This window comes from Gopherus flavomarginatus, chromosome 1, assembly GCF_025201925.1.
Source record: "Gopherus flavomarginatus isolate rGopFla2 chromosome 1, rGopFla2.mat.asm, whole genome shotgun sequence".
Taxonomy (NCBI): domain Eukaryota; kingdom Metazoa; phylum Chordata; order Testudines; family Testudinidae; genus Gopherus; species Gopherus flavomarginatus.
The window spans coordinates 314,040,893-314,068,564 of NC_066617.1; the positions used below are offsets into that span (position 1 = coordinate 314,040,893).

Below are 27,672 nucleotides of genomic sequence, written 5' to 3' on the forward strand. Positions count from 1 at the left end.
CTGTTCCTCCTGTGGTGTGCAAAGGCACACACCGGGAATAGAACAGTTAGCTGGTGGAGACAGTGTCCCCACTTTTTTCCCAACTAATCTCAGTTCTGATGGAGCTCCTTAATGCTATGTGTGAGGAATCTAGGTTGGTGAGGTTATCAGGCCTTCTCATCCCCCCAATTCCAAGCTCTACCCAGATTCAACTCAGGCTAGTGGAGCAGGGCTGGCATTCTCTGACTTTTCATTGCTACACAATTCTAGAAAGTTCTGAGAAGGATGAGTGCTGTTCAGAGAGTGTTGTCCTTCCGTTGCCTCAAGAGGAAGCTGATGTCTTGGCTAAAAAGAACTTGCACACACTTGAAGCAATGCCCAAAGTAATGGATTTTATCCTTTGCACAACAATATTGCAGTGCGCTCTTCATGAGCGTAAAGGTTCACCTGTACAGAGCTCAGTGAAGGAGTAGGACGTAAATAGTTAATTCTTTGTCTCCAAACTCTGGATTTGGATTTTCTAGCAGAGTGGTGGATCTTTCACTGATCAGTTGTGCTTCCTTAATGTATCTTACACTAAATACACTATTGCTATTTAATATAGTTAAATACTTGGCATCTGGAAACATTCATGTTTGTCTGTTTATGTAAGACATGCATCTGTCCAGTTAGAAATACAGGGCCAGATTTTTAGCTGGTGTAAATCAACATACATTTATTCGCTTCAACAGCTAAGGATCTGGCTCATAGTGTATTAATAATTTTCAAATCAGTACCAAACAAGGATAAATTCTGTTCTCCAATTTGTAACTGAAATCACTCTTACATTAAATTAAAAACAGTTTAACAATGTTATTAAAAATGCATCCAGTATTTAAAGAAAATGGTATTTATTTTGCCTAATTAAGGATGTCATATGAAAATCGCAAATAGCTACATTTAACCTTAAAAGACATAGTATTAATATATTAATATAAACCTTCAATGAAGAAACAGCTTGTGAGATATTACAATAATAAATTACTATTCCAGGATTATTTGCCTAATTAAATATATTGTACATTAATGCTTCCAAAACTGTTAAAATTCATACCTGACACAGAACTTATATAAAAGATCTGTTGATTAAAACGTAATTATTCCATTGTTATAATTATCAATAGCTGGAATCTTGTAATTGTTTTCATTTGTTTATTTCTACCCATGGATCTATGATTGTAGTGCAAAAAATGCACAGTATGCTGCTACTTTAATACAATGTTCAATTTTTTTCTGCACTCGGACTCTGATCCTGCAACTGTCTCCATGTAAGCAAACCACTGAAGTCAGTGGTGTTCCACAAGGGCATAGGGCCTTTTCTCTGTGCAGGATCCAGTCTTTATTTTGCAAGTAGTCTCATCTAATTTTAATATAGCATCAGTTGTGTTATCGGTGTCATACAGAAACTTATTTATGCTAGAAAAATCGTCTATTTAACTGAAGAATGATCCTGTTAAATGATTCTGCTATGGTTGAGATTTGCTTTTGAAACCATGTTGACTGGGAAACTTTCTCTCTCTCTTTCAAGTATGAGTTGAGGTGAAAACATTTGAATTAAAAAGGAGCTTTTAGCATTATCAGGACTCCAAGTTAGTATTTCTGCAAGCAATTGCTCTCTTAAGATTCATAAGTTTTAATATTAAAAGCTGTACCTGGGTGGTATTGGCCTGCACTAGTAAAGAATAATCTTTCTAATCAACAGAGCAATACAAGATAGATTTAAAAATGACTGTAGAACTTCAAAGGATATCTACCTTATTACTCTGGCCTTTTGATTATTAAATTTTTAGTTATAAATTAAGAAGTTCTTTGTTTCAACATGCAGAGTTAAGGAGAGATGCTAGTGAATATTTAAACTAGTTTACATCTCATTTGTGATGTAAATTCTAATTTTGACATTTTTTTTGCTGAAAAACATATGATAAGCGATACTCACACCTTAGTGATCAGCATTACCCAAAAGAGCCACAGTAGTGTGAATTCATTGTTTCATTTACTATTTTTATATATATAATTCCCCAGCGAAATGACTGACCAAGTATTCTACAATCGGTTAATAACATAATAAATGCATCCTGATTGATTAATAACTTGGTTTAATAATTAAATCAAACAGTGTTTTACTATGATGTGCTGCACCTGTGGTTCCCAAGCCTCAATCCGAGTATCACTGTGATAGATAATCATGCGATAGCTTACTTTGTTTGTCCTTTTCTTGCTGCTTAAAATCAAACACAGTAATATATATGTTATATTAGTCTTTGTTCTCTTAAAAAAAAATCTGTGCTTTTAAAAGTCAAATCTAGCAACTGAGGAAAATATATAATTTTAGCATAATTGAGACAGCAACTCCTCAGGTGGTGGTCTCCTCTCCCGGTTCTGTGTTCTGCCTTCATGAAGGACAGCTGCAGCTGTTTCCTTGTCTTTTATTTCATCATTGCTTCTGTTGTACATGATATTTTGTGTTTAACATTATTTTCTGGGATTTGTTGGGATTTAGTTGACAGAGAGGAGAAACTGTCTTCATAATGTGGAAAAGATCTGGAATTATGGTGACTGGGACCTTTCTCCATAATACCCTCCTAGTACTGATAATCCTGTATTAGAAAGAACACCACTTCTAGCATACTGAGTCTGGTGGGGAAATGCTTTCTTGGTAGAGGAGATTTTTATAGATGATATTTACACCACTGCTTTCCAATTGAACTCATGTTCTGGGGAAACTCTTGAAATATATCAGATTAAAAAATCTAAGTGCATGAACTTCACAGATTTTTTTCTGTATTTTTAAAGCATTTGCAAATCCACAAATGACTTGTTTCTTTAAATGAGGATTTTCTCTTCCAACCAATTCTGTCCTCCTATACCAGTGGTCCACAAACTGTTCACATCACACCTCCCAACCCCTGTCTGCACCCCTCTCCCACTGGGAGCTGTGGTTAGCAGCTGGGGCTGGGAGCAGGGCCATGGCTCTGGTGGAGGGGAGGGATGACAGAGGTAAGGGGGCTGGGGCCAGGGGCAGAGCCACAGCCAGGCTGGGAGTCGGGCTGGCTGCTGTAGCCACAATTGGAGCAGTGCTGGGGGCAGAGTGGTGCTGGGTGGTGCTCCCTCTCCCCGCCCCTGCGGGGCGTGGCTAAGGCCCTGTTGTGCCCTCACAAATATTCCTCCACACCCCCCCAGGGGATGTCAGATGTCATAGTGAGCAGATGACTGTGACCGTATGAGCTCACTATGACAAGTCCATGGCCAACACTGTGTCATGAATCCACAGTTTTGACTTTCTTTGCAGGATGTAAAAGCTGGACTGAGAAGGGAAAGATTTTACATATTCCTGTGTTTGTGGGTCCACATGTATAATCTTTTGGGCTTCCTTTTTCCATACAGTCAAATGTGCCATTAGAAGGAGGGATAGAGAATACAGGTCCATATGAATGGATCTTGCATGAATAATTCTATTACCCATGGTGTATATTAAACATATTATAGGCAGCACAGGTAGCAATGCTTATACTTAATGGTGTCCACCATTTCCCATTATAAGATCCTGGTTTCAATTGCTTATAACTTTGCCAAATTTAAACTATTTTGGCTGAAATTTTCCGTGCCAGATGTTTGCCTCAAGCTTATTTTTTAAAAGCTTTAGCTAAAATGATTCAGCCATTTCCAGAAACACATTAGGAAAAATGTTTTTTTCTCTATATGAAAAAAATAAATATTATAACTCTTTTATTAAGAAGCTCTAGTGCTACTTCTTTTGGAGCAGGAACTTGAAATTTGTCTAGAACTAAGGAGCTAGGGGATGGGGTAAAAGGGTCTAGAGAACACTCCCTTGTAGAACCTGAAATTGAGCCCATCGTTCCTGAGTCTCAGCATTCCTTTGCTGTCAGCAAATAGCTGTGAAGCCCCCAGACAAACTCTCCATTCACCTATAGTGGCAGGTAAACAAAGAATATAAGTCTTCTACTGTCATCATTTCCTCTGTTAGCTCTGGTAGAAAACTGCTGTGGAAATAAAGATCCCAGCCCTTCTGATGACACGAGTGGGGAGGTCAATACAATTCTACCTAATGGAATTTTTGTTTTCTAATTTTTTCAGTTTTTAAAAAATGTAGGAAATTACGTTGAAATAACTATGTTAAAAGAATGTTAAGTTGCAAAGTCAAGCACTCCAAAATTAGGAAATGTCAGAATTAAGGATGCCTGTGCAAACTCAATTACATGATCACATACTATTTCTTTTTTTCCCCACAAGACTGCTGCCAGCTGACAGGCTGTGGGACTTTATAACTGCAGTGTAGATATTTTAGCTCAGGTTGCAGTATCAGCTCTGGGACCTTTCCACCTTACTGGGTCTTAGATTACATGAAAAACATCTTTATTCACATAATGGTTTTTAATGTGATTTTAACGTGTTATAAAATTACAATATGTACACACAGAAAAAGAATAAAATGAAGCAAAATACATCTTAAGAGAACATTAGACATGGATCACTAAAACATCATCAGGTTCACTCAAAATACTGTTAACACACCAAATCAACTCAAAAGTGTCCAGGTTGCAAGTCAATTTATAAAAAAGTGTTATCAATCAACAGCTAGGCCACAATCAGTGCTCAGAAGAGCCCTAGCACATCACACTGCTCTACCTCGGCCATTCTGTTCTGTTGAGATTTCAAAATTGCTAGTTTTTCCTGTCCCAGCAAAAAGTTAGCAGGCAGGATAGCAGCTGAATATGAGCACTGTATCTCGCTTGGAGAAGAAATTAGGGGCTTGGGGAAAGCCCAAAACGAGGGATCGGGTGGGAGCAGTGTAGGAAAAAATGAAACACTGTGTCTGAAGCCAGACGCAAGGAGCACTGTGCAGACACCTCAGGGGTAATATGGTATTCAAAATGATTGGTTATTATGATGCGATTCAGTACCCTCCACTGCAAGTCACTGGAGCACTTAGGAAGAGGATTGTAGAACAACCTCCAAACTGGGGTCATAGAGCCACCAGCAGACAGGCATCCTCCAAACTGGGGTCATAGAGCCACCAGCAGACAGGCATCCTCCAGATTGTATCAGAGAGATGAGAGGGTGGCATAATGTTGCACCTTGACACATATACCATAGAGCTGCATCTTACTCATGGTTGAAAAAGGAATATGCATCAGACCTTTCCAGGAGAACAATCTGCCAGATTGCACAAGGATGTCATCCACAGAAGGAGAGACAGCTAGTAAGAGAGTACAGGATTCCCCCTGAAAAGAACAGTCGCTGCTAAAACTTTCTGCAAATACTAGCAGCCCACTGAGGGAGTGCCACGTGGAATTCAGAGAAGACTTTGTTACCAATCTGCCTGGGGCTTCAGGTGATCAGGCTGAGGCCGCAGGATCTTTAGGGGAGGAGATGAAGGAGCACACCAATTGACTAGTTTTAAAGCTTTATTAATCAAATAACGAGTGAGTGTTGGGTGCACCCCACATCACTTGGAAGAAGGAAGAAAGCATTAGTGCCCGAGCCGTAACCCACTTCCATACTCTCACATGCACAACCCAAGGCTGGCCAAGCCTGGATCTAACGTAAGAAGAAGAGGGAGAAGGGTAGACAAGAGTTCTGTCCTGTACACAGGCTGTCTAGAGTCCACTGTTTATCTCCGACTTCCTTCAGCTCTTGGGAGGGTTTTAAGCCCTGGGTTCTTCTGGGGGCATTTTCAGTTAGGGACCTTTGCCCCCTTCCCCCTCCCCCCCGTGCTCTCAATACCAGTCCAAACTGGTCTTCCTTGGCTCTTAGTTTCCTCAAAACACATCTATTGTTTTCAACTCACTGGCCTTCGCAGTCTGTCTAGTTCTGCAACCTTGTCAGGTCTGTCTGGCTCAGTTCTCTTTTCTCACAGGCTTCTGGCTGTTTGGCAGCAGGGAGCTTGTTTGCGTGCATTGGCCTTCAGCTGCAGTTTCGTTCCTTATCTTCGAGCCTAGCTGGATCATCGAGTTAACCCATTTCTTTCTCCCTTCCTCAGCCTCTTGTGACCTGCAAACGAATCTTTCACTCCACGCTCACACCTTCAACCCTTCCCAAGATCCTTTCCCATGTATATATAAGCATTAGCAATATACAACGCCATGGGGTCAATTTTTATTGTGACTGTGACAACCATAAACACACAAAAAACACAGACTGGAGTTTGGTCTGAACAGCAAGAGCTGTCACCAATTTCCAGCTTGACCAACTAAGAACAATTGGGGGAACAGCTTGGTCAACTCAGCCTGAGTAAAGGCAGAAAACAGGCTTCTGGAGGAGAGAGCTTAAGCAGAAAAAGCAGGTTCAAAAGCAGCAGCTCTTTTAAGAGCCGTAAACTGGAAAATGGATGGTCCAGTTGTGCACGTCGCAGAAGTCACTAGGTATAAAAAAGGCCATTTTAGAATGGAGGCAAATCTAGACTTCGTAATCAGTCAGATGCCAACAAAAGTATATGAGAGTCATGCCCATCCTGTGAGCACAACATAGAAAGAGAAGCCCAGGGACTTTCAGACCAGTGGGGATTCAGAGTATAACAACTGCTGAGCAGACCAGAGGCGAAAGGCCACCCTGCTGACTAAATCAATGAGCCCCTTTCCTCTAATTTCAAGAACAGTTAACCAGGTGCAGCCAGTGGTGACTGTTTTAAAAAATGGTTAATGTGCCTCTAAATCCAGTTCAAAGGGCCTAGGGAACGGTCTAGACACAGTACCTGGTGCCACAAGATTGAGGCCACAAGATAATTGGCAATCAAAACCTGTCCCTGAAAAGAAAGTCCAGAAAGGAGCCAGCATCACTTCTGCAGGTGATCTTACACCTTCTCCTCAGCCCCTTCCCAGTTCCTTAATGTATGTTGTACAGATCTGAAAAAGATCCACAACACTTTAATCCCAGAGGTGCCCCATTGCTGCTGTTGAGTCAATGAAGGGGGATCACTACACTGCCAAGAGCCCAGTAAGATCAAATTGCTCTTAGCCCAGTTAATGTAGGCAGAAGATATTCATAACCAGACCTTAACTTATTTGAAGACTTATCATGTCCCTCTCTTCAGCCTTCTCTTCTCTAAACTAGTCATGTCCAGGTTTTTCAACCTTTCCCCCTTGGTCATTATGACCATGGTTCTAGTGGGGAGCTAGCTATGGTCACTCAGTTATGATGAACTGCAAAGAATGAGGCAGCCAAACCCCAAAAAGCTAGTGGATATTCCAATACTTAGATTCACCAAGCCAGCATAAACCAGTTTCCTTATTAACTTTACTGGTTACTGAGAAGTCCAAACAATATGGTTCCCTTAAAGTGATCCAGCCTCAGGCCTCCATCCAGGCCTCCAACCACGTCAAATGTGATGAAAATTTCTATAAATCTTATTTCATCATATAAAAGAAAAGGTTCTACCAATCCCAAAGGATCAGACACGTTACCTCCCAGGTTAATGAATGCTTCCGATCTTACCCAAATACACGCTACAGCCAATTCTTATTAACTAAACTAAAATTTATTAAAAAACAAAAGAGTGAGAGTATGGTTAAAAGATCAGCATACATACAGACATGAGTTCAATTCATTTAGGTTCAGATTCATAGCAGAGATGGTGAGCTTTGTAGTTGCAAAGAGTTCTTTCAGAAATAGTTCATAGTTCAGGGGTGGGCAAACTTTTTGGCCTGAGGGTCACATATAGGTATGGAAGTTGTATGGCGGGCCATGAATGCTCACAAAACTGGGGGTTGGGGTGCAGAAGGGGGTGAGGGCTCTGGCTGGGGGTATGGGCTTTGGCTGGGGGTGCGGGCTCTGGGGTGGGGCCAGAAATGAGGGGTTCAGGGAGCAGGAGGGGGTTCTGGGCTGGGGGTTGGAGGAGGGGTTAGGGCTCTAGCTGAGTGTGCGGGCTCTGGGGTAAGGCTGGGAATAAGGGGTTTGGGGTGCAGGAGGCTGTTCCAGGTTGGGACTGAGGGGTTCAGAGGGCAGGAGGGGGATCAGGGCTGGAGCAGGGGAATGGGTTGCAGGAGGACATCAGGGGTGCAGGCTCCAGGCAGTGCTAATCTCGAGCTCCTGGAAGCAGCGCCATGTACCCCCTTCACTGCAAGAGCTGCAGAGCCAGCACTTGGGGCGGGGGCAGTGAGCAGAGCCCCCTGGTCCCTCTATGCGTAGGAGATGGAGGGGGGACATGCTGCTGCTTCCGGGAGCCGCGGCACATGTGGAGTGGGGCAAGCTCCTGACCCCGCTTCCTGGCAGGAACTCGAAGGCCGGATTAAAAGGTCTGACAGGCTGGATGCAGCCCCCAGCCCATAGTTTGCCCACTCTGTCATAGTTTATAGTTCAGTGTCCAAATATCACAGTCAGGGCATACCAGCATAACTGGGACCTCAATCTTGCGACTCAAACTTCCCCTGAAGAAGCTTAAGCAGAACTGAGATGACAGAATCAGGACCCAAGGATCTTTTATATAGTTTCATGTCCTCTTTGACAAGTTGGGATTTCCTTGAGGAACAAAAGATACTTAGAATGGCTTTGAAGGAAGGCCATTACCAGTACTTAACTATATGAATTAACATAAGACCACTTGCTTTTTCCTCCACCATTCACAGTACATTTCAAAGAGATGAATACTGAGGTATCCCAGGTTTACAGTTCATTTAAATGATATCAGAATACAGCATAGCCAGGGACTGTTTGTTACATTGTTGATCCTACTCATACATATGTAAATACACAAAAACACAAACATTATCTCCCTCAGTGCCTTTCGGGAGTTATATATTTTGCAGAACATTTAACCCTTTCTAGCCATGTTTTCTAAACTTCTTGTCATGCTTGTTACCCTTCTCTGTAATCACTCCAATTTTTTTTCATCTTTCTTAAAGTGTGGTGCTCAAAACCAGACACATTATTTCAGATGAGTCCTCACCAGTGCTGAATAGAGCAGATGTCTTACATACCACACTCTTGTTAATACATCTCAGAATGACATTGCTTTTTTTGCCACAGCATCACATTGACCCATGTTCAGTTTGTGATCACTTTCACCAGACTTGCCTTCCAGCTTCAGAATCACAACCAGTTCCTCCCTGATAGTCAGAATCAAGTCTAAAATGGCTTTCCCCCGGTTACTTCCACCATCTGAAACAAGAAATTGTCCCCAATGCATTCCAAGAACTATTGGACATTTTGTGTTTTGCCATATTACTTCTCTAACAGCTATCTGGGTAGTTAAAGTCCTACATTACTACCAGGTCATATATTTTGGATATGTCTGTTGTTGTTTTTCTAGAAATGCCTCATCCATCTCTTCCTTCTGATTGATGGTCTGTAGTAGGTACCTGCCACAACATTGCCTCTGTTTTTTTTCCCTTTTATCTTCAGCCAGAGACTTTCAGCTGGTCTGCCTGTCACCTCCATCTGGACGTCAGAACAAGTTTATATGATCATGATGTACAATGCACCACTTCATCCATTTTTTCCCTGCCTATCCTTCCTGAACAAACTATTCCCTGCTATACCAGTATTCTAGTCTGAGCTCTACTCCACCAAGTCTCTGTGGTGCCAATTACATCATATTTTAGCTTGTGTACTAGGACTTCCAGTTCTTCCTGTTTGTTTCCTGTACTCCTTGCAAGTGTATGTAGACATCAAAGATGTTGAGCAGATTCCTCCATTGTTTTTTCGTGCTTCTCCTATGATCCTATTGTAATTTTCCATATCTCCCCTTTTTTCTGCCCTCTGTCAAGGTTACCTTTTTTAATATTTATCTTTGGACTTTTGTCACCTGCCCTCTTTGAACTTAGTTTAAAGCCCTCCTCACTAGGTTGGCGAGTTGGTGTCCCAAGATGCTCTTCCCTTTCATCAGGTGACACCATCTCTTGCCAGCTGCCCTCTCCCAGCATTTCATGGTCAAGGAAACCAAAGCCCTCCATTTGCACTACCATACATTCATCTCCAAGATGTCTGTCCCTGCTTGGGTGCTTACCTTCAACCATCAAGATGGATGAGAATGCCATTTGCACCCCCAGCTCCTTCACTCTTCACTACTGATCTGCTCAGAGTCATACCCGGAAGTATCACTAGTGCCCACATGGATGAGCAGCATGGGATAGTGGTCAGAGGGCCAGATGAGCCTTGGCAACCTTTCTATAATGTCTCACATACATGCTCCAAGCAGGAAGCACACCTCCTGAGATGTCAGGTTGTTACCCGGGGTTATTTCAACCCAAAGCTCTTGGTAACTTTTACTCTGTGCGAGGTGGTGTCAGGAAATAAATCAGGAGAGACACGGCTGTCCGACTGATAGATGACTGGCACAAACAGGACAACACAAGTGCTTTCATTTAAAGCTAAACTTTACTTAGTCTCAAGCACTTACACACATCCTTTCAGTTAGCGACAACCATCATCACTGCCTTTACTGTTTCAGGGAAGCACACCTCTTGGGTAGATGCAATATCTGCTGCTCTTTCCTTAGCTGTACCCATGGGGCGTGGGAACTGTGGCTTAGAAACACCTAATGAAGAAGGTCATGAGGCTGTGGTTGGACCCAAACTGAGGGACTCCCCCTTCCCCCCCTCAGCCGTACATCTGCCTGAATCAATATGGAGGACATCTTCTGTCACAAGGTCTGACTTTTATGTGAGGGAATCCATACCCACAGACTCTCAATCATGGTCTCATCAGGAGAGCAGGGAATGCTCTCACAAACTTAAAAGCAGGTCTCCCTCTAAGACTGCTTCGAAGGCCACTGATGCAACCCTACCTAAACCAAGCAAGCCTGTTTCCTCAGTCCCTAAGGACATAGAACATTCTAAGTCCCAGGGCCATGACACAGAAGCCCATATCGACAACATCAATTCCACTGGTATGATCCAAGCTGAAACATTGAGATCCTTTGGTTCCAGCAAGGGACATGCAACAATAGTCTCAATCACTTATGGTACCGTCGCTGTCTCACGTACCACCAACACCAACACGTTCCTTCCTCTGACCCTGTCAGCAAAGTGGATCAGATCTCATATACTCCAGGGAGGACAGAGACACATACAACACCAGAAGACCTTTTTGCTGTTCCTGAACCTCAATTTCTCCCATCATCAGGACCTTCTCTCACTAGGAAGATCTTAGCTCCACCGGGAGATGTTGGCCATGACACAAGTCTATCCTCTCTTCCATTTACCAGCCTAGCTTTTCCTCCATCGGCACCATCAGTACCACTAATGGATCCAAGCCCAATTTTTTCTTCCTTTGGACAATCTCACCACCAGAGGAACCATCATCTCTTCTTCCAAGAAATTCTAGCTCAGACAGGTGATTCAGAATGTCCCAGTACCAATGTTCACCTTGGCATTTACCTTGGGATCAAGAGTGACTTACACACACATCCTCATAGTCCCTGCCTTGGACACCTCCACAGCCCTCTCCTGCCCCAGCTTTCTGATCATACTGGGGATCATGGGACCCATATACAAGAGATGCAGAGCTTATACATTCTTCTAGGGAATCACTCCACTTTTCTCCTCTAAGGATACAGCCAGAGCTGGTTCCATCGGTACAAACAAGATCTCACAATGAAGCAGTCACCACAGTGTCTCTGTCCTTTCCAGATGACTATAAACAGTTCCAAGAATTTTTGCACGAAGCGGCAGAAGAACTCCAGATCTCCCTAGAGCAGATGTTCTTAAACTTCTTTGATTGTGCGCCCCTATTTGTCTGTAGTAGTTTACACCCCCCTTCCTCCTGCCACACTAGTACCTATACCAGTATAAGCTGTGGCAGTGGAGCTTCATTTGAATCAGTTTTGGCTTCTTTGTTTTCCAGTTGGGTAGGGGTTTTTTTTCTGTTTCATGAATGAGCCAACGATCAATTGTAATAAGAGCAAAAGCAAAACTGTGATTGTGTTTCACGCTTACAATTAAATGTGCATACTGTGTCATAGAAAATGGATTAACATATAGATGGCAACATGAGAATGGCCATACTGTGTCAGACGAATGGTCCATTTAGCCCAATATGCTGTCTTCCAACAGTGGCCAATGCCAGGTGCTTCAGAGGGAATGAACAGAAAGGTAATCATCAAGTGATGCATTCTTTGTCGCCCATTCCCAACTTCTAGCAAACAGAGGTTAGGGACACTTGAGAGCATAGTTTGCATCCCTGCCCATCTTGGCTTGTAGTCATTGATAGACCTATCCTCCCTGAACTTATCTAGTTTTTTTTTGAACCCTGTTATTGTTTTGGGCTTCACAACATTCTCTGGCAAAGAGTTCCACATGTTGTCTGTCTGTGTTGTGTGAAGAAATACTTCCTTTTGTTTGTTTTAAACCTTCTGCCTACTAATTTCATTTGGAGACCCTTAGTTCTTGTATTATGAGAAGGAGTAAATAACACTTCCTTATTTACTTTCTCCACACCAGTCAGGATTTTATAGACCTCTATCATATTCCCCTTTAGTCATCTCTTTTCCATACTGAAACAACTTTGTATAATGCTATGCAAGCTTAACAGAAATCTGTCAAAATGCAAAGCACCATCTGAGGACCTGATATGTCTGGAAAAGCAACAAAGAGTCCTGTGGCACCTTATAGACTAACAGACGTCTTGGACCATGGATGAATCAACTTTGCTAGTTATTCATTGTGTGGGTAAAATGTGCGCAGAAAGTTTTTTTCCTAAAGTTTCTCATGCCTGCCCTTCCCTGAATACATTCCATGCACCCTAGTTTGAGAACCGCTGCCCTAGAGGAGGTCCAGGGCCCTCAACGCAAACTGTTGAATATACTGCAAACTACCAGATCCAGTCAAATAGCACTTCTAGTTAATGATGTTATTCTGCAACCTGCTAGAACATTCTGGCATACATAAGGCACATGTGCACCTACCCCCTCAAAGAGGGCAGAAAAACATTATTTTGTCCCAGCCCAGGAGAAGGAATTTCTTTTTACCCATTCCAGACCTAGCTTTCTGTCATAAAGGCTGCCATGGAGAGATCTACAGAACAACATCCAGAATCTATTCCTTCTGATAGGGAGGCTAAATGTATAGGTTTATTGGGATGGAAGATCTTCACATCCACTAGACTTCAGTTCAGAATAGCAAATATCAAGGGCTGTTGGCTAAGTATGACTATCTGAACTATTCCAAGTTCACAGACTTTGTAGACAAGGTACCACAGCAAGACAGAACTCAGTTCCGAGCTTTATTGAAGAAGGTAAGCTGGTGGCCAGAACCTCACTTCAATCAGCTGTTAATGCAGCAAACACATCATCAAGGTCAGTGGTAACAGCCATTGTAACGTACCATGAGTCAGTGGCTACAGGCTTTGGGATTTCCCAGGGAGGTGCAAAACACCATAGAGAACTTGCCCTTTGATGAAGTCCACCTTTTCAATGAGAAGACAGATGAGGTGGGGTGGAAGTAACCAGGGCACAGCCATTTTAGACTTGATTCTGACTATCAGGGAGGAACTGGTTGTGACTCTGAAGGTGGAAGGCAAGTCTGGGGAAAGTGATCCCAACCTGAACATGAGTCAGTGTGATGCTGTGGCAAAAAAAGCAATGTCGTTATCAGGCAGGAAGGTTTTTAAGAACAGGTTAGACAAACACCTGTCAGAAATGGTAGTAGTACAGGGGACTGGGCTATGTGACCTCTTAAGGTCCATTGCAGTCCTGCACTTCTATGATTCTGTGTAAATACAAAAAATCTGGTTTAAATTTAAAAAAACACGTCTTTTAAAATATTGTTTCCACCACAGTGATGATTTTTGTATGCATAAAACTAATGATTAAATTGTGTTGTTAACGTTTCTTTTCAGCCATATGAAATAGAGTTCTTGAATTATCAGCAGTTTTAAAAATAACATTGCTTAGCTATTTTTCTTCCCCTAACTTGTCCTTCAAAGAAGTTAGAAATGGAAAAAAATTGGTAGGTCTCCTAAACCATTCTCCTGTCAATGAAGAATTATGTCATGGTTTCCATCTTGTAGGGGTGCAAGCATCCAAGCTGGTAGAGGTGCACGGAGGGACTTTTGTACTGGGGTGGAGGGGAAATTGGGCCCAGCTGGGGCCACACTTCCTCCCAGCACCCACTGGACTCAGAACTGTGCAAGGATACACACACACACACAGACACACACATACTCTCTCTCTCTCTCTCTCTCTGGGGGCCCTTGGACTCAGGCAGAGTCTCCCCAGACCATGTGCATTAAAAAGAGGCAGCCAGAGTCTGCAGCCAGTATGGGCAGGAATAGCCACAAGTGTACCATTGGTTTGGAGAACATTGTGTTGTTTTGACTGGACTTTCTCTGCCCTGTGCTAATTGGCTGTTTGATCCAACCTTACCTCACCATCCTTTTATCTCATCTTCATTTCACACCTGTCCACCTTACCCTCTTCATACCTGCCCTGTCCCCATCACCTTTTCCCCTTCCATTTAGCTGATCCCCTCCTAACTAAACTTTCTCCTAAAAAAAAGCCATGGAACTAACATGACATTTGCCACCATCACATTGTTCACTTTGTGTTCTAAACATTTCCCCAACCTATGTCTGCCTTGTCTGTTTAGACTGCAAGCTCTTTGAGGCAAGGAGTGTCTTTTTGTTCTGTTAGTACAGCACCTAGCACAATGGGATCCTAATCCATGATGAGGGCTCCTTTTGCATGGAAGGATGAGATTTTTATCAGCAAATGTCAGTTAACATTGATTTTACCATACACAAACAAACCAATAAAAATATTTCCATTGGTGATAACTGAAATTCACAATTGCATAATTTCACTGTAGCAACTACAAGTAAGGCTGCAAGTCTGTCATGGAGGTCATGGAAGTCATGAATTCTGGGACTTCTGCAGCATCTGATGTGGCTGGCCTGGGGGCCACCTGAGCAGCTCGGGTGTCCCCCAGACCAGCTGCATTGACCACTGCTGGGGTAGTCTTGGGCCACCACACACTTCCCTCCCCCCAGCAGCAGCAGGAGTTTGGGTGCGGGAGAGGACTCAAGGCTGAGGCAGGGGGTTGGGCTTGTGGTGCTGGACGGGGTGAGGACTCTGTGTGGCGCTTACCTCAGGGGGGCTCCCTGGAAGCAGCAACATGCCCCTCCCTCGGCTCCTAGTCAGATGCGTGGCAGGTGGGTCTGCTTGCTGCCTTTGCCTGCAGGCTCTGCCCCCCGCAGCTCCCATTGGCTGCAGTTCCCAGCTAATGGGAGCTGTGGAGCAGGTGCTCAGTGAAGGGGCAGAGTGCGGAGCCCCTCTGGCAGCACCTCCAAGTCTGCCTAGGGGACATGCCAGCAGCTTCTGGAAGCTGCACGGAGCTGGGTAGGGAGCCTGCCTGCCCCACCAGCCCTCCTCTCCCCTTCACCAGCAGCAGCAAGGGTCCCGGGCTGCACATCACCACCCATCCCACCCCCAGCACCCATGGTGTCCCTGGGCCACCTCCTGCCCCAGAGCACCCAAGTTTTAGTCAGGGTATATAGTACAAGTCATGGACAGGTCACAAGTCATGAATTTTTGTTTACAGCCTGTGACCTGTCTATAACTTTTACTAAAAATTCCCCTGACTGAAATGTAGACTAATACTTACATCGAAAAGTAGTGTTAGGAAAGTTTTTAGTTAATTTTAGCTTCTTAAAGTCTTATCCTTTTATGTGGTATAACCTCTGATTGAAGTGAGAGGGTGGCTCACCTTCATTTTCAGCTCCTTTTACAGACATTCAGGTTTCTATGTATTTATTTATTAATTGTTTTTCTGGAGTCTGTTCACAACTCTTAAATTAGAAATATATTAAAAATTCTAAAATCTACCAGTATGAATTTTTCATTTAAATTTCTCTTTACACAGATTCCAAGCCACAGATTTTTTTCACAAAAATAAAATCCAAGACCCTCTATCCAATCATAGCAAAGGACCTCTCAGAATCATCTTTTAGTCTCAACTCCTCCACCTGTGGAGCTTATAACCTCACAACATGCTTGCAAGAAAAGATGGACTGGGCAGTATGTCCAGAAGGTTAACAAATCTGATTTTTGGAGGGCCAAGATGGAATGTGTATTCCAGAGTCAAGGAACTGTCATGTGGAAAGCTCTGCTAGTAGCTCCTCTTGTTCAAATAGAGGAAACTCCAACTTGAGCACCTCAGCTGATTTAGACTGTGACATTTTAGCCCTCAGAGAGATTACCCTTCCAGTGATCAGGTCCTGAACTGGGGACAAAGTTGAGCCTTGTGGTATCCTGCAGGAGAGAGCTATTGAGGTGGCAGAACAATTGCTCAAAACCTCTCTTCTGGAAAAGAATGAAGGGAACCTCCCAAGCGACCCCATACATTCTTACTAGTGGCAGCAAGTGTCCTAGAAATTACCTTGCCATTGGTATCAAAGGCAGCTGACAGATCTAATAAAGTCAGTAAATGTTTTCTCTTCAACCACTGTGAGATCATCAGTCAGCACAAATGAATACAGTGAAAGGGATGGGCACCTGTAGAAGCAGCTGGAAACAAGGTTGCAAATATGACTAGTCAGTTCAGTGGTTCCATTTGGGAACTGCTGCCTTATAATACATTTTCAACTGCTTTTGTATTAAGATTTGCTGTAAAGGTCTCAAGGATCTACTACTTCCTGGAAGAGACTATTCCACAATGTAAATCTTATTCCTCAATTTTTTACTAATATTTTTACTACCTTTTCCCTGTTCCCTGTACCACACATCCAGAGTTTTAAAATATAGGATAATGCTTTGGGGGGACAAAGATGGAGGAAAAGTTGAGGGCAAAGAGAAGGAATAGAAGGTTTGAAGAATAGGAACTTAATTTCCTAAAAATAGAATACTTTTTAAAGAGAACCTGAGGCAGATTAGAATGTCAAAGTTGTTAATTAAATTCATTATTCGGATTTCTTAAGGGTTCTGTTCTACTATCAGTGTCCATGTGCAACTCCTACTTACATTAAAAGACAAGTTAAATGCATTTTTAACAAATACATTCCTTCATTTCTTGTAAACCTTAAATGATCGAAAGAGAACATTTAAAAAAATTAATCTACTTTTCATTATTTTTCTTTTTGCATTAATGTCTCAGTGCTTTGACTGTAGATACTGCAATGGGAGAGTTACTTATTTAAAATATTTCTATTAGAATATTTTTTTAAATCATGGAAACACTTCTGTTGGTCTTATGTTTATATTTTTTTTCTATTTGAAAAAATCTATTATTTTGGAACAGAAATAAGCCTCATGCTTCAAGGTGTAAGTCAGACCCCTAACCATTTGGGGTTCGTACACAGCTTTATTGAGGGGAGATTATCCTGTAACTGTGTTCTGCAGGATTTCTTGGAACTTCCTCTGAAACATCTGGTCCTGGCCACTGGTCTTGCTGGATAAGAGGGACCACTAACATGATCTAGTATGGCAATTTCTGTGTTCCAAATAGATAATATTTAGGTTATGTGTTGTGATTTTATCAGTAGACTTCAGAAGAACAGAAATTCAAATATAATTATTTCAGTTTTACAGATAGGAAAACTGTGGCACAGACAGGTGAAGTGACATGCAGAAAATCACACAGCATGTCATTGGCAGAGATGACAATAGAATTTTGGTCTCTTGGCTCTCAGTCCAGGTTTGTATTCATTGGACCACACAAGCATCCTTGTGTTTTTATTTTTTAAACCAAGATCTTTGGGCCAAATTTGACCGGATAATTTCCTTTTAAATAGAGTTCTGTGCACATGGATGGAAGCTCAGACCCTTTAAATCCTAAAACTGAGTGTTTAAAAAAAAAAAGTAGTCATGATGTACTGAAGCTTTTGGCTTGGACAACTTTTGCTTAAAAATAAATTGTGAGTGGTTCATACCATATGTCTAACGCCTGACATTACACAACTGTGAAGCTGTTTGTTTTGTTTTAGTTGTTTGTAGGCTTGGTCTTCTCATACATAAATATACATTACATATTTATCAGCTTTGAGGGCATTAATGATTAAAATATTGCCTGAAGTATAGAAAACTTAGAAATTATCAGAATGTCTGAATCTAATATTATCATGTCACAGATATCTGGTGGTTATGACATCTTGTTGAAGACATTTTTGTTCCCCACAGTACATACAGTCCTGGAGTTAAAAATCCTAAATCCAGCTTCATGTATATGTTCTATTAGGGTCAGTTTGTTCAAATATACTGCATCAGGAACCTTAGTCCCAGATTTGGACCTTAGCGTCCAAAATATGGGGGTTAGCATGAAAACCTCCAAGCTTAGTTACCAGCTTGGACCTGGTACCTGCTGCCACCACCCAAAAAATTAGAGTGTTTTGGGGCACTCTGGTCCCTCTGAAAAACCTTCCCTGGGGACCCCAAGACCCAAATCCCTTGAGTCTCACAACAAAGGGAAATAATCCTTTTTCCCTTCCCCCCTCCAGGTGCTCCTGGAGAGATACACAGACACAAGCTCTGTGAAACTACACAGAGAGACTCCCCCTCTCTGTTCCCAATCCTGGAAACAAAAAGTACTTTCCTATTCCCCCAGAGGGAATGCAAAGTCAGGCTAGCAATCCAACACACAGATCTCCCCGATTTCTTCCTCCCACCAATTCCCTGGTGAGTACAGACTCAATTTCCCTGAAGTAAAGAAAAACTCCAACAGGTCTTAAAAGAAAGCTTTATATAAAAAGAAAGAAAAATAAGTACAAATGTTCTCTCTGTATTAAGATGATACAATACAGGGTCGATTGCTTAAAAGAATATTGAATAAACAGCCTTATTCAAAAAGAATACAAATCAAAGCACTCCAGCACTTATATTCATGCAAATACCAAAGAAAAGAAACCATATAACTTACTATCTGATCTCTTTGTCCTTACACTTAGAAACGGAAGATTAGAAAGTAGAACTACTTCTCCAAAGCTCAGAGAAAGCAGGCAGGCAGACAAAAGACAAAAGACTCAGACACTCAATTCCCTCCACCCAAAGTTGAAAAAATCCGGTTTCCTGATTGGTCCTCTGGTCAGGTGCTTCAGGTGAAAGAGACATTAACCCTTAGCTATCTGTTTATGACAGTCTGAATCTAATATTATCATGTCACAGATATCTGGTGGTTATGACATCTTGTTGAAGACATTTTTGTTCCCCACAGTACATACAGTCCTGGAGTTAAAAATCTTAAATCCAGCTTCATGTATATGTTCTATTAGGGTCAGTTTGTTCAAATATACTGCATCAGGATATCATCACAACCAAATGTCCATAAATAGGTCAGAGACACAGTGGACCTAAGTTACCATAGAGATCAAAGGTGACAGAAACGGGATGTTGTTAGCGACCAGTAGTGGCCAGTTTGAATGTAGCAGATCAAGACTTGAGTGGGAAGAAATACAGGGAGAGCTGTGGGAGAAAGAGGGATACCATCTTTTTCCGCTCCGATTATATTTCTTAAATATGCAGCTCTGTTTCTGTACATGATAGCATTTAAAATAAACATATATAAATCATAAAAATTTTCAAGCAAAATTAGGAGATGGAGAATTAAAAAATGACAAAAGAAAATATTAAACACCTAACATATTATCCATATAAAATATAGAGTATCTGAGACTAATGTGAGGAGCTCAGCAGCTGGATAGTGATTTATTTTCTGCTATGAAGCTCATCCCCTAATTAACTGCTTTATTTCTGTTCATTTGTTTGTAAACTGAAGCCACCCACTGCATCATATATCCAGCTACAGAGCCAGAAGTTGGTGCATTCCCAGCTAGCAGAGTCTATCTTGGAATCAGAAGGCTAAACTAAAAATATGACTCTAAAATGGAATATATTTGGAAGCTTTGCTCCCTTAAATCCTAACCTTCTGTTGACTGACGTTATATGATCCAGAAGCAGATGCTGCTGCAGCTATTTGTTGATTTAGTTGCTATGGTGACATGATACATTCGTGTACAGCAGGAAGCTCACTGTACATTGGCTAATTTGATAGGAAGCAAGGCTTGAGGTAGGTATTGCTGACTATACTGATAACTGGTCATACCTTTAACATCCTGCCTCTACATGTGTTATGGATGCACAGCAATAGAAAGAGATGAGAGACTTTAAGGAATGGAGTTTAGGCTAGGTTGCTCTGTTAAACAGAGGGAGGTCAATGTCTGGCACATCAGTGAAGATAACCTCAATTTTTAGTGAATGGAACAGATTGGAACATCCGGAGTGGTGACTGTTGAATCTTCCTTCACCCTTTGTCAGTGTGGTAGCACCAGTTGAATGAGAGAAGTAAAAGGATGCGAGCCACAGTAAGTGAAAGTGCTAAGGCTTTTGAATGGTTTACTAGATTAAGCATGTCGGTAACTAACATCTTGATTGGAGCTGTTAGCTGGTTTTCACAGTGATAAAAAATTATTTGTTATGTGTGCGTGCCCTGATAACAATGAGTGTAAACCATGGCTTTGCAAGGAGGTGTGTATGTATTATGTTTTTTTCCCAAGATCAAACAAAGAAGCCAAATCTGGGTGTATTTCATCTTATCACGAAGAAGACTGTTAAAGATGCACTATGTGCATTTTATAGAGGACTTGGCTGCATCACCCTTTAAGCAAGATAAGTGGAGCATTTTAAAAATCTTTACAGTTGGAATCACTAAGCACATTAGCTATAGCTTTGTTCTAATTTGTAAACTGCTTTAAAATTAATTTACATTTTCACTGTCTGCCTAAAATACTTCTAATTAATATTGCTGAGCTAATTACAATTGCTGCATTTTTAGACAAAGCTGTACAGAGTACCATTTTTATATTGCAGCAGTTTTACTAGTGTATTTAAAGATGATGCAATTTGAATACAAAATGTTTTCCATCATCTGTTCATTTCTGTTGACAACTGTTTGCCAGTTACTCAGCAGCTGTATTTATGAAATACTTAATAGAGAGGCTTTCATATTAAAAAAAAATAATGTAGCCCTTATCTCCACTTTTGCAGTAAAATACCTAGGAGAGGAATGTTATTTCTGCTTTTCCAGATCTTGGTCATGACTTGTCTTTTTAAATTGTGGTTTCAGAGCTCTAGAGAAATATACTTGATCCATATTACCTTTAGCAGTTACAGCTAGTCAGCCCGTTTAAAAAAAAAAAAAGAGAGAGAGAGAGCGAGCTTTGCTTTTCAACAGCACAATGATTTTTTCCCATTTGTAATCAGTCCTATTAACAGTAGCTGTACCTCTTACCTTACTGTATCTTTCATTTGAATATCTCAGACCACAGAGCTGGGTTACATCAAAATATATTTCTTCACAGTATTGTCTGTGACTTCAGTCATAAGCAAAGTTAATGTAATAAAACAGAATATTTTCAGGTTTCTTCCCTTTAGTAAGAAATATTGTAATTTGTTATTGTCCTATACCGATTCTACCACATACTCCAATAATTTTAATAGTGATGCCAAAATTTGAGTTTACACATTGCTATTAAAGACCACACTGTTTTGTCAGTGCCATTTATGTTTCTAGTGATAGATGTATCAGCTTTTCCATTACAGATTAATAACTTGCCTGTAACAGTTCATCCCAAGGTGTAACTTGTTCCTAAAAACAAAAATTCTAAAATTTCTAAGAATGAATTTAGCTAGTTTTAGAAGGAAAATGTAGATTGTCTTCATGTCTGAACATCCCAAAACTGACTCATTCTCTCCCTCTCCCATAGAAAGATAATTTCTACTTTGAAAATACCTCTTCCACCAAAGCTAAAGTACAACTCTTCATGATTTGCTGTTTGTGTGATGACATAGGGTACTAGTTTGTGGAGAGAACAGGGATTGTGCCAGCTATTCACATATACAATTGTGTCATGAGCAAGACTGTAGAACATGAAATAAGGAGTAATGATGTGTTTAGTTTGCTCAGACTTAGAGCCTGTATCCACAAACTATATTAGTTTTCTCTTCAAAGAGTTGATGATCCTTTTGATTTTGGAGGGCTGTGTTCGATCAGGAATCTTACAGCCATGTCCCCTTTAATTGATACAAGTTCAAAAATATTTCATGTCTTTGGGATTTTCCTTTTGTCCTATGTCCCAGTAAATATAAAGATATAATATCTGAAAGTGAAATGTTGCTGGTTGGAAGTCAACAATGTAGATTGTTTTCAGAAGCCCAAGCTACCTTTAAAAGTTGTTACTCTGTTCTACACAAACTACTTTATTAAAGCTTTTAACTGCAGATACAAGAGTCTATATATTTAGGTTCTTATCATATAATCACTTTCTGTCTGAGAGTCTTTTTGTATTTTAGATACATAGCCCATTATACATTGTAAAAGATTTTGAAGATGCTGCTATGAATACCAAACCAGTAAACAAAATTTGGGTAAATCATAATTGGGTCCCTTGATATTTAAGTTTATGTTTGCTTAAGTTATTAGTCCTTAGTATGATCATCATATTTCAACTCTGCCCTTTTTAAAATAAACCTATCACAAAATAAGAGTTACCTAATAAAAACATAATTCAGATAATATGAAGACTCCAATTTAACCTCACAATGCAAGGAACTCTCTCTTCAGTGCACCTTGTTGACCCCATGAATTGCAGAGATCTCCTTAAATCAGGTGGATCTTCATATCACGTGTGCTGTTGTGCCTGGAGAAGGTTAGAGGTGTAGTCTTAACTGTGGATCTGATTGTTTTTGACCATTTGAACATACATGAGTTTGTTGTGATACCTTTCCTGAGATAATTGAATTCAAACTGCTTAGAGCTAACCTCTAAACAGGAAAGAGATCTGTTAGTAAACCACATAGTGTATATTTTTTATTGTGTAGATTTTTTTCAAATGTCTCTGCAGCTGCAGAAGTGGTAGATATATATCTTCCTGCATGCTGATGGAGAGAAAAAAATGAGACATTACTTCTCTTTTTTTTAAAAAAAAGAAAGTAGGTGGCTTAATTGCTTTTCCAGAGTCCATCAGTTTGTCGTCAGCTCTTTTGGTTGGCTAGACTCTTATTTTGACCCTTTGGGCCTGATTCAGAGAGTTCCCTCTGATAGGGTACTCTGGGGAGCAAAAGAGAGAAAATGTATATGTTTTACTCTGAAGTTTCCTATGCTAAGTAGTTAATCCTGACAAAGGATTGGGGAGATATTTTACTGAAGTTAAAAGGCTTGATTCATTATTGTCACTCCAGTTTTATCTCACTGGTAGATAAGGTCAGCATTTTTAAAAATAACCCCAGAAAGAGGTTTAATCCCTGCTTTCAGTGCAGTCTGAACTATGGAGTGATGCTGCCATAAAACTGGAGTGACATGGTGAATCAATCTCTTTGCCTCTTCTTCCTCTTCCTACCCACCAAAGCCTGGATTAGCAACTTTTGGTATTGGATGCTTCATAGTAAAGTCTATACATTTTATTCTTTTTGGCTCTGAAGTGCCCTGTGAGTAGTAGGGTTTTTCACCTCTTTAACTGACAGACAGTACTTTGTACAAAGAAGATCTGTGATTGTGGTTTATCCTACTTTTTCCTTAAGAGGCCAGGAGGCCAAGAGCATCTGAGAAAAAGTTGCCCCAACTACTGAAGTTTATGTACCGCCGTGTGGTTTCACCAATCTTATGTTGCTTTTAGGGCTGTCAAGTGATTAAAAAAATGAATTGTGATAAATTGCACTGTTAAACAATAATAGATACCATTTATTTCAATATTTTGGATGTTTTCTACATTTTCAAATATATTGATTTCAGTTACAACACAGAATACAAAGTATACAGTGCTCACTTTATATTTATTTTTGATTACAAGCATTTTCACTGTAAAAAAACAACAGAAATAGTATTTTTCAATTCACCTAATACAAGTACAGTAATGCAAACTCTTTATTATGAAACTTGAACTAACAAATGTAGAAATTTGTACAAAAAAACTGCATTCAAAAATAAAACAATGTGACATTTTAGAGCCTCTAAGTCCACTCAGTCCTACTTCTGGTTAAGCCAATCGCTCAAACAAACAAGTTTGTTTACATTTTCAGGAGATAATACTGTCCGATTTTTGTTTACAGTGTCACCTGACAGTGAGAACAGGCGTTCACCTGGCACTGTTGTAGCTGGAAGCGCAAGATATTTACGTTCCAGATGCACTAAAGATTCATATGTCCCTTCATGATTCAATCACCATTCCAGGGGACGTGTGTCCATGCTTATGACGGGTTCTTCTTGATAAGAATCGAAAGCAGTGCAGAGCGACACATGTTCATTTTCATTATCTGAGTCAGATGCCACCAACACAAGGTTGATTTTCTTTTTTGATGGTTTGGGTTCTGTAGTTTCCACATTGGAGTGTTGCTTTTTTAAGACGTCTGAAAACATGCTGTACACCTCATCCCTCTCAGATTTTGGAGGGCACTTCAGATTCTTAAACCTTTGGTTGAGTGCTGAAGCTACCTTTAGAAATCTCACATTGGTGCCTTCTTTGCGTTTTGTCAGATCTGCAGTGAAAGTGTTCTTAAAATGAACAATATATGCTGGGTCATCATCCGAGACTGCTATAACATGAAATATATGGCAGAATGCAGGTAAAACAGAGCAGAGGACATACAATTTTTCCCCAAGGAGTTCAGTCACAAATTTAATTAATGTATTATTTTTTCAACAAGCGTCATCAGCACAGAAATGTCTCTGAAATGATGGCCAAAGCATGAAGAGGCATACGAATATTTAGGATGTCTGGCACATAAATACATTGCAATGCAGCTTCAAAAGTGGCATGCAAATGCCTGTTCTCACTTTCTGGTGACATTGTAAATAAGAAGAGGGCAACATGTAAATGTAAACAAACTTATATGTCTTAGCGATTTGCTAAACAAGGAAGAGGACTGAGTGGACTTGTAGGCTCTGACGTTTTACATTGTTTTGTTTTTGAGTTCAGTTATGTAAAAAAAAAAATGTAAATTGCACTTTCACAACAAAGAGATTGCACTACCTAACTTGTATGAAGTGAATTGAAAAATACTATTTCTTTTGTTTGTCATTTTTACAGTGCAAATATTTGTAATAAAAATAATATACACTTTGATTTCAATTACAACACAGAATACAAAATATATGAAAATGTAGGAAAAATACACAATATTTAATAAATTTCAATTGGTATTCTATTGTTTAACAGTGCAATTAAAACTGTGATTAATCGCGATTAATTTTTTAATCACGATTAATTTTTTTGAGGTAATCGCATGAGTTAACTGCGATTAATTGACAGCCCTAGTTGCTTTCTTTCCTTTTTAGTAACTGATGGTGTTCTAAGCCTAGCAGCCTATTAATGATTGTGTCCTGTTGTAGGTATGGTGGATACTGAGGTAAAATTAAACAATAACAACAAGAAAAAGAACAGAGTATATTCTATGATTCCTTATTTGGACAGAATCTTTGTCTTGATCAAGCTAGTTCAGACATTTGGGTCTATCCTAATATTGTTTTTGTCCTTTGTTTCATGTAAACTACAGTGCAATATATCTGAGGTAAGGTAGTCTGTCTTTGGGTATATCTTCATTGGCAACAAGGGTGTGATTTTCAGTTGTGTTAGCTGAGTTGATTTAACAGGGCTTTTCCATCATCTTTAGCTAAGAAGCAGACTGACATGATTGAAGCTAGCTGTGGTCTGTGCTCCCCAACCTTACAAATATGTTAGCCTTCATCTTAATGGGACTTTTTAGTTGTGTTAAGCTAACACATTTGAAAAACCACAGCCTTTTTGCCCATCAAGACAGAGCATTTGAAGGGAATTTTCAGGCATGAATCAGCACCATTTTCTGTCACTTGCACTATTCTATCTACAAAACAATGCCATGGTCATGCTGGCTAAGAGGATGTAAATATTTTCACCAATGCCTCTTATGTAAAGATCTTTTTTCATCTGTTTCTGTCTGTCTTTATTCATGGTATGCTATGTTAGGTCACTTCTAGACCTGTCTGCAGATGATGAGCTTGGAAGAGCTTCTGGTCTCCAAAACTCCTTTCTTACTACAACAGTCCATTGAGTCAAGATGGTAGCAACCCTGACCTAGACAGATGTCCCTTGCAGCATGTTTCTCCCTTTGCAGCCTCAGTCTCACACTCGTAGCATTGTTTTATTTTGTCCCTCAGGTCCATTTCTTTCATCTCCCAATTTGGTTAAGCATCCAAGAAATATTTACTGTGCTCTTTCAAATTGGAGTTATGGGTCAGATCCTGCTTTTAAAAAGAAAACAAAAAAACTCGGAAAAAATAATCAACAAAAAACATGACAGCACCATCAGAGATCAAGAACATCCCAAAAGTCACCAAGGCATCCAATTCCTTCTTGTTTTAGTTTTGAGGAAATAAACATTTTCCCGCATGTGTCTTTTTTTTTTTTGGTAATGGAGACCCTATACTTAATGAGTTTAAGTAATGTAGGAGAATTTTTAATGCTCTTCCTATATATCTCCAGTTGTCTGACTCATCCAAAATTTATCTGGCTATTAAAGTCCCTTCCTTTCTGTATTTTAACTAAGTAAAACTCTCCAAATGGATGGAGTCTCTCTCTTTTGGAATTATGATGGTAGGTTGATGTCAGCAAAATCAGAACTGAAAGCAAACTTGGCAGCACATTCTTGGAAATCTCATGGCTGAGAGATAAACTGAACCAAACTCTTTCCACATCTTAGACATTAATCCATATGAGGGCTAGTTTGATACTGAGCAGGTGTCATGGTATGAATTAATGATACGTATCACAGGCCTTGGGTGGCAGGCCAGTCCTTGCCCACAGACAACCTGCCAACCTGAAACATATTCTCACCAGTAACTGCACACCGCACCATAATAACTCTAGCTCAGGAACCAATCCATGCAACAAACCTTGATACCAACTCTGCCCACATATCTACACCAGCGACACCATCACAGAACCTAAGCAGATCAGCCACACCATCACTGGTTCATTCACCTGCACATCCACCAATGTATTATACGCCATCATATGCCAGCAATGCCCCTCTGCTATGTGCATCGGCCAAACTGGACAGTCTCTACGGAAAAGGATAAATGGACACAAATCAGACATTAGGAATGGCAATATACAAAAACCTGTAGGAGAACACTTCAACCTCCCTGGCCACACTATTGCAGACCTTAAGGTGGCCATCCTGCAGCAAAAAAACTTCAGGACCAGACTTCAAAGAGAAACTGCTGAGCTTCAGTTCATCTGCAAATTTGACACCATCAGCTCAGGATTGAACAAAGACTGTGAATGGCTTGCCAACTACAGAACCAGTTTCTCCTCTCTTGGTTTTCACACCTCAACTGCTAGAACAGGGCCTCATCCTCCCTGATTGAACTGACCTCGTTATCTCTAGCTTGCTTACTAGCATATATATACCTGCCCCTGGAAATTTCCACCACATGCATCTGAAGAAGTGGGTATTCACCCACGAAAGCTCATGCTCCAAAACGTCTGTTAGTCTATAAGGTGCCACAGGATTCTTTGCTGCTTTTACAGATCCAGACTAACACGGCTACCCCTCTGATACTTGATACGTATCTTGTATCTAAATATGCAATATGAATTGAGTAGCAAAGTGTCACTTTGTTCATTTGACACATATAGCTAAGCAGGGAATCTGCTGAGGGGTTAGAGAAGGGAGTTGAGAAATGGGGCCAAACTGAGGGTACAGTTACACCACAAATTAAGGTGTAATTGTAGCATGGTAGG

The 27,672-nt window shown here is 40.6% G+C and overlaps 1 protein-coding gene and 1 long non-coding RNA gene across 5 annotated transcripts in view; one reads left to right on the forward strand and one right to left on the reverse strand.

Annotated features, from left to right (window-relative positions):
* Positions 1-27,672, forward strand: part of FNDC3A (fibronectin type III domain containing 3A) — a 200,295-nt gene that overhangs the window by 27,813 nt on the left and 144,810 nt on the right. The window contains exon 1 of one of the 4 annotated variants that reach the window (XM_050947451.1): positions 20,149-20,259. The exons of the other annotated variants lie outside the window; for them this stretch is intronic. Coding sequence (XP_050803408.1) covers positions 20,248-20,259 — 12 coding nt within the window. The 5' untranslated portion in view covers positions 20,149-20,247. Of the gene's footprint in view, positions 1-20,148; positions 20,260-27,672 lie in introns of those variants that run through there. 4 annotated transcript variants of the gene reach the window in all.
* On the reverse strand, positions 8,270-20,060 carry LOC127050791 (uncharacterized). Its single transcript, XR_007774281.1, has 3 exons — positions 19,821-20,060; positions 16,347-16,474; positions 8,270-8,493 (listed from the first exon to the last, which is right to left on the reverse strand). It is a non-coding gene; the product is annotated as an uncharacterized LOC127050791 (long non-coding RNA).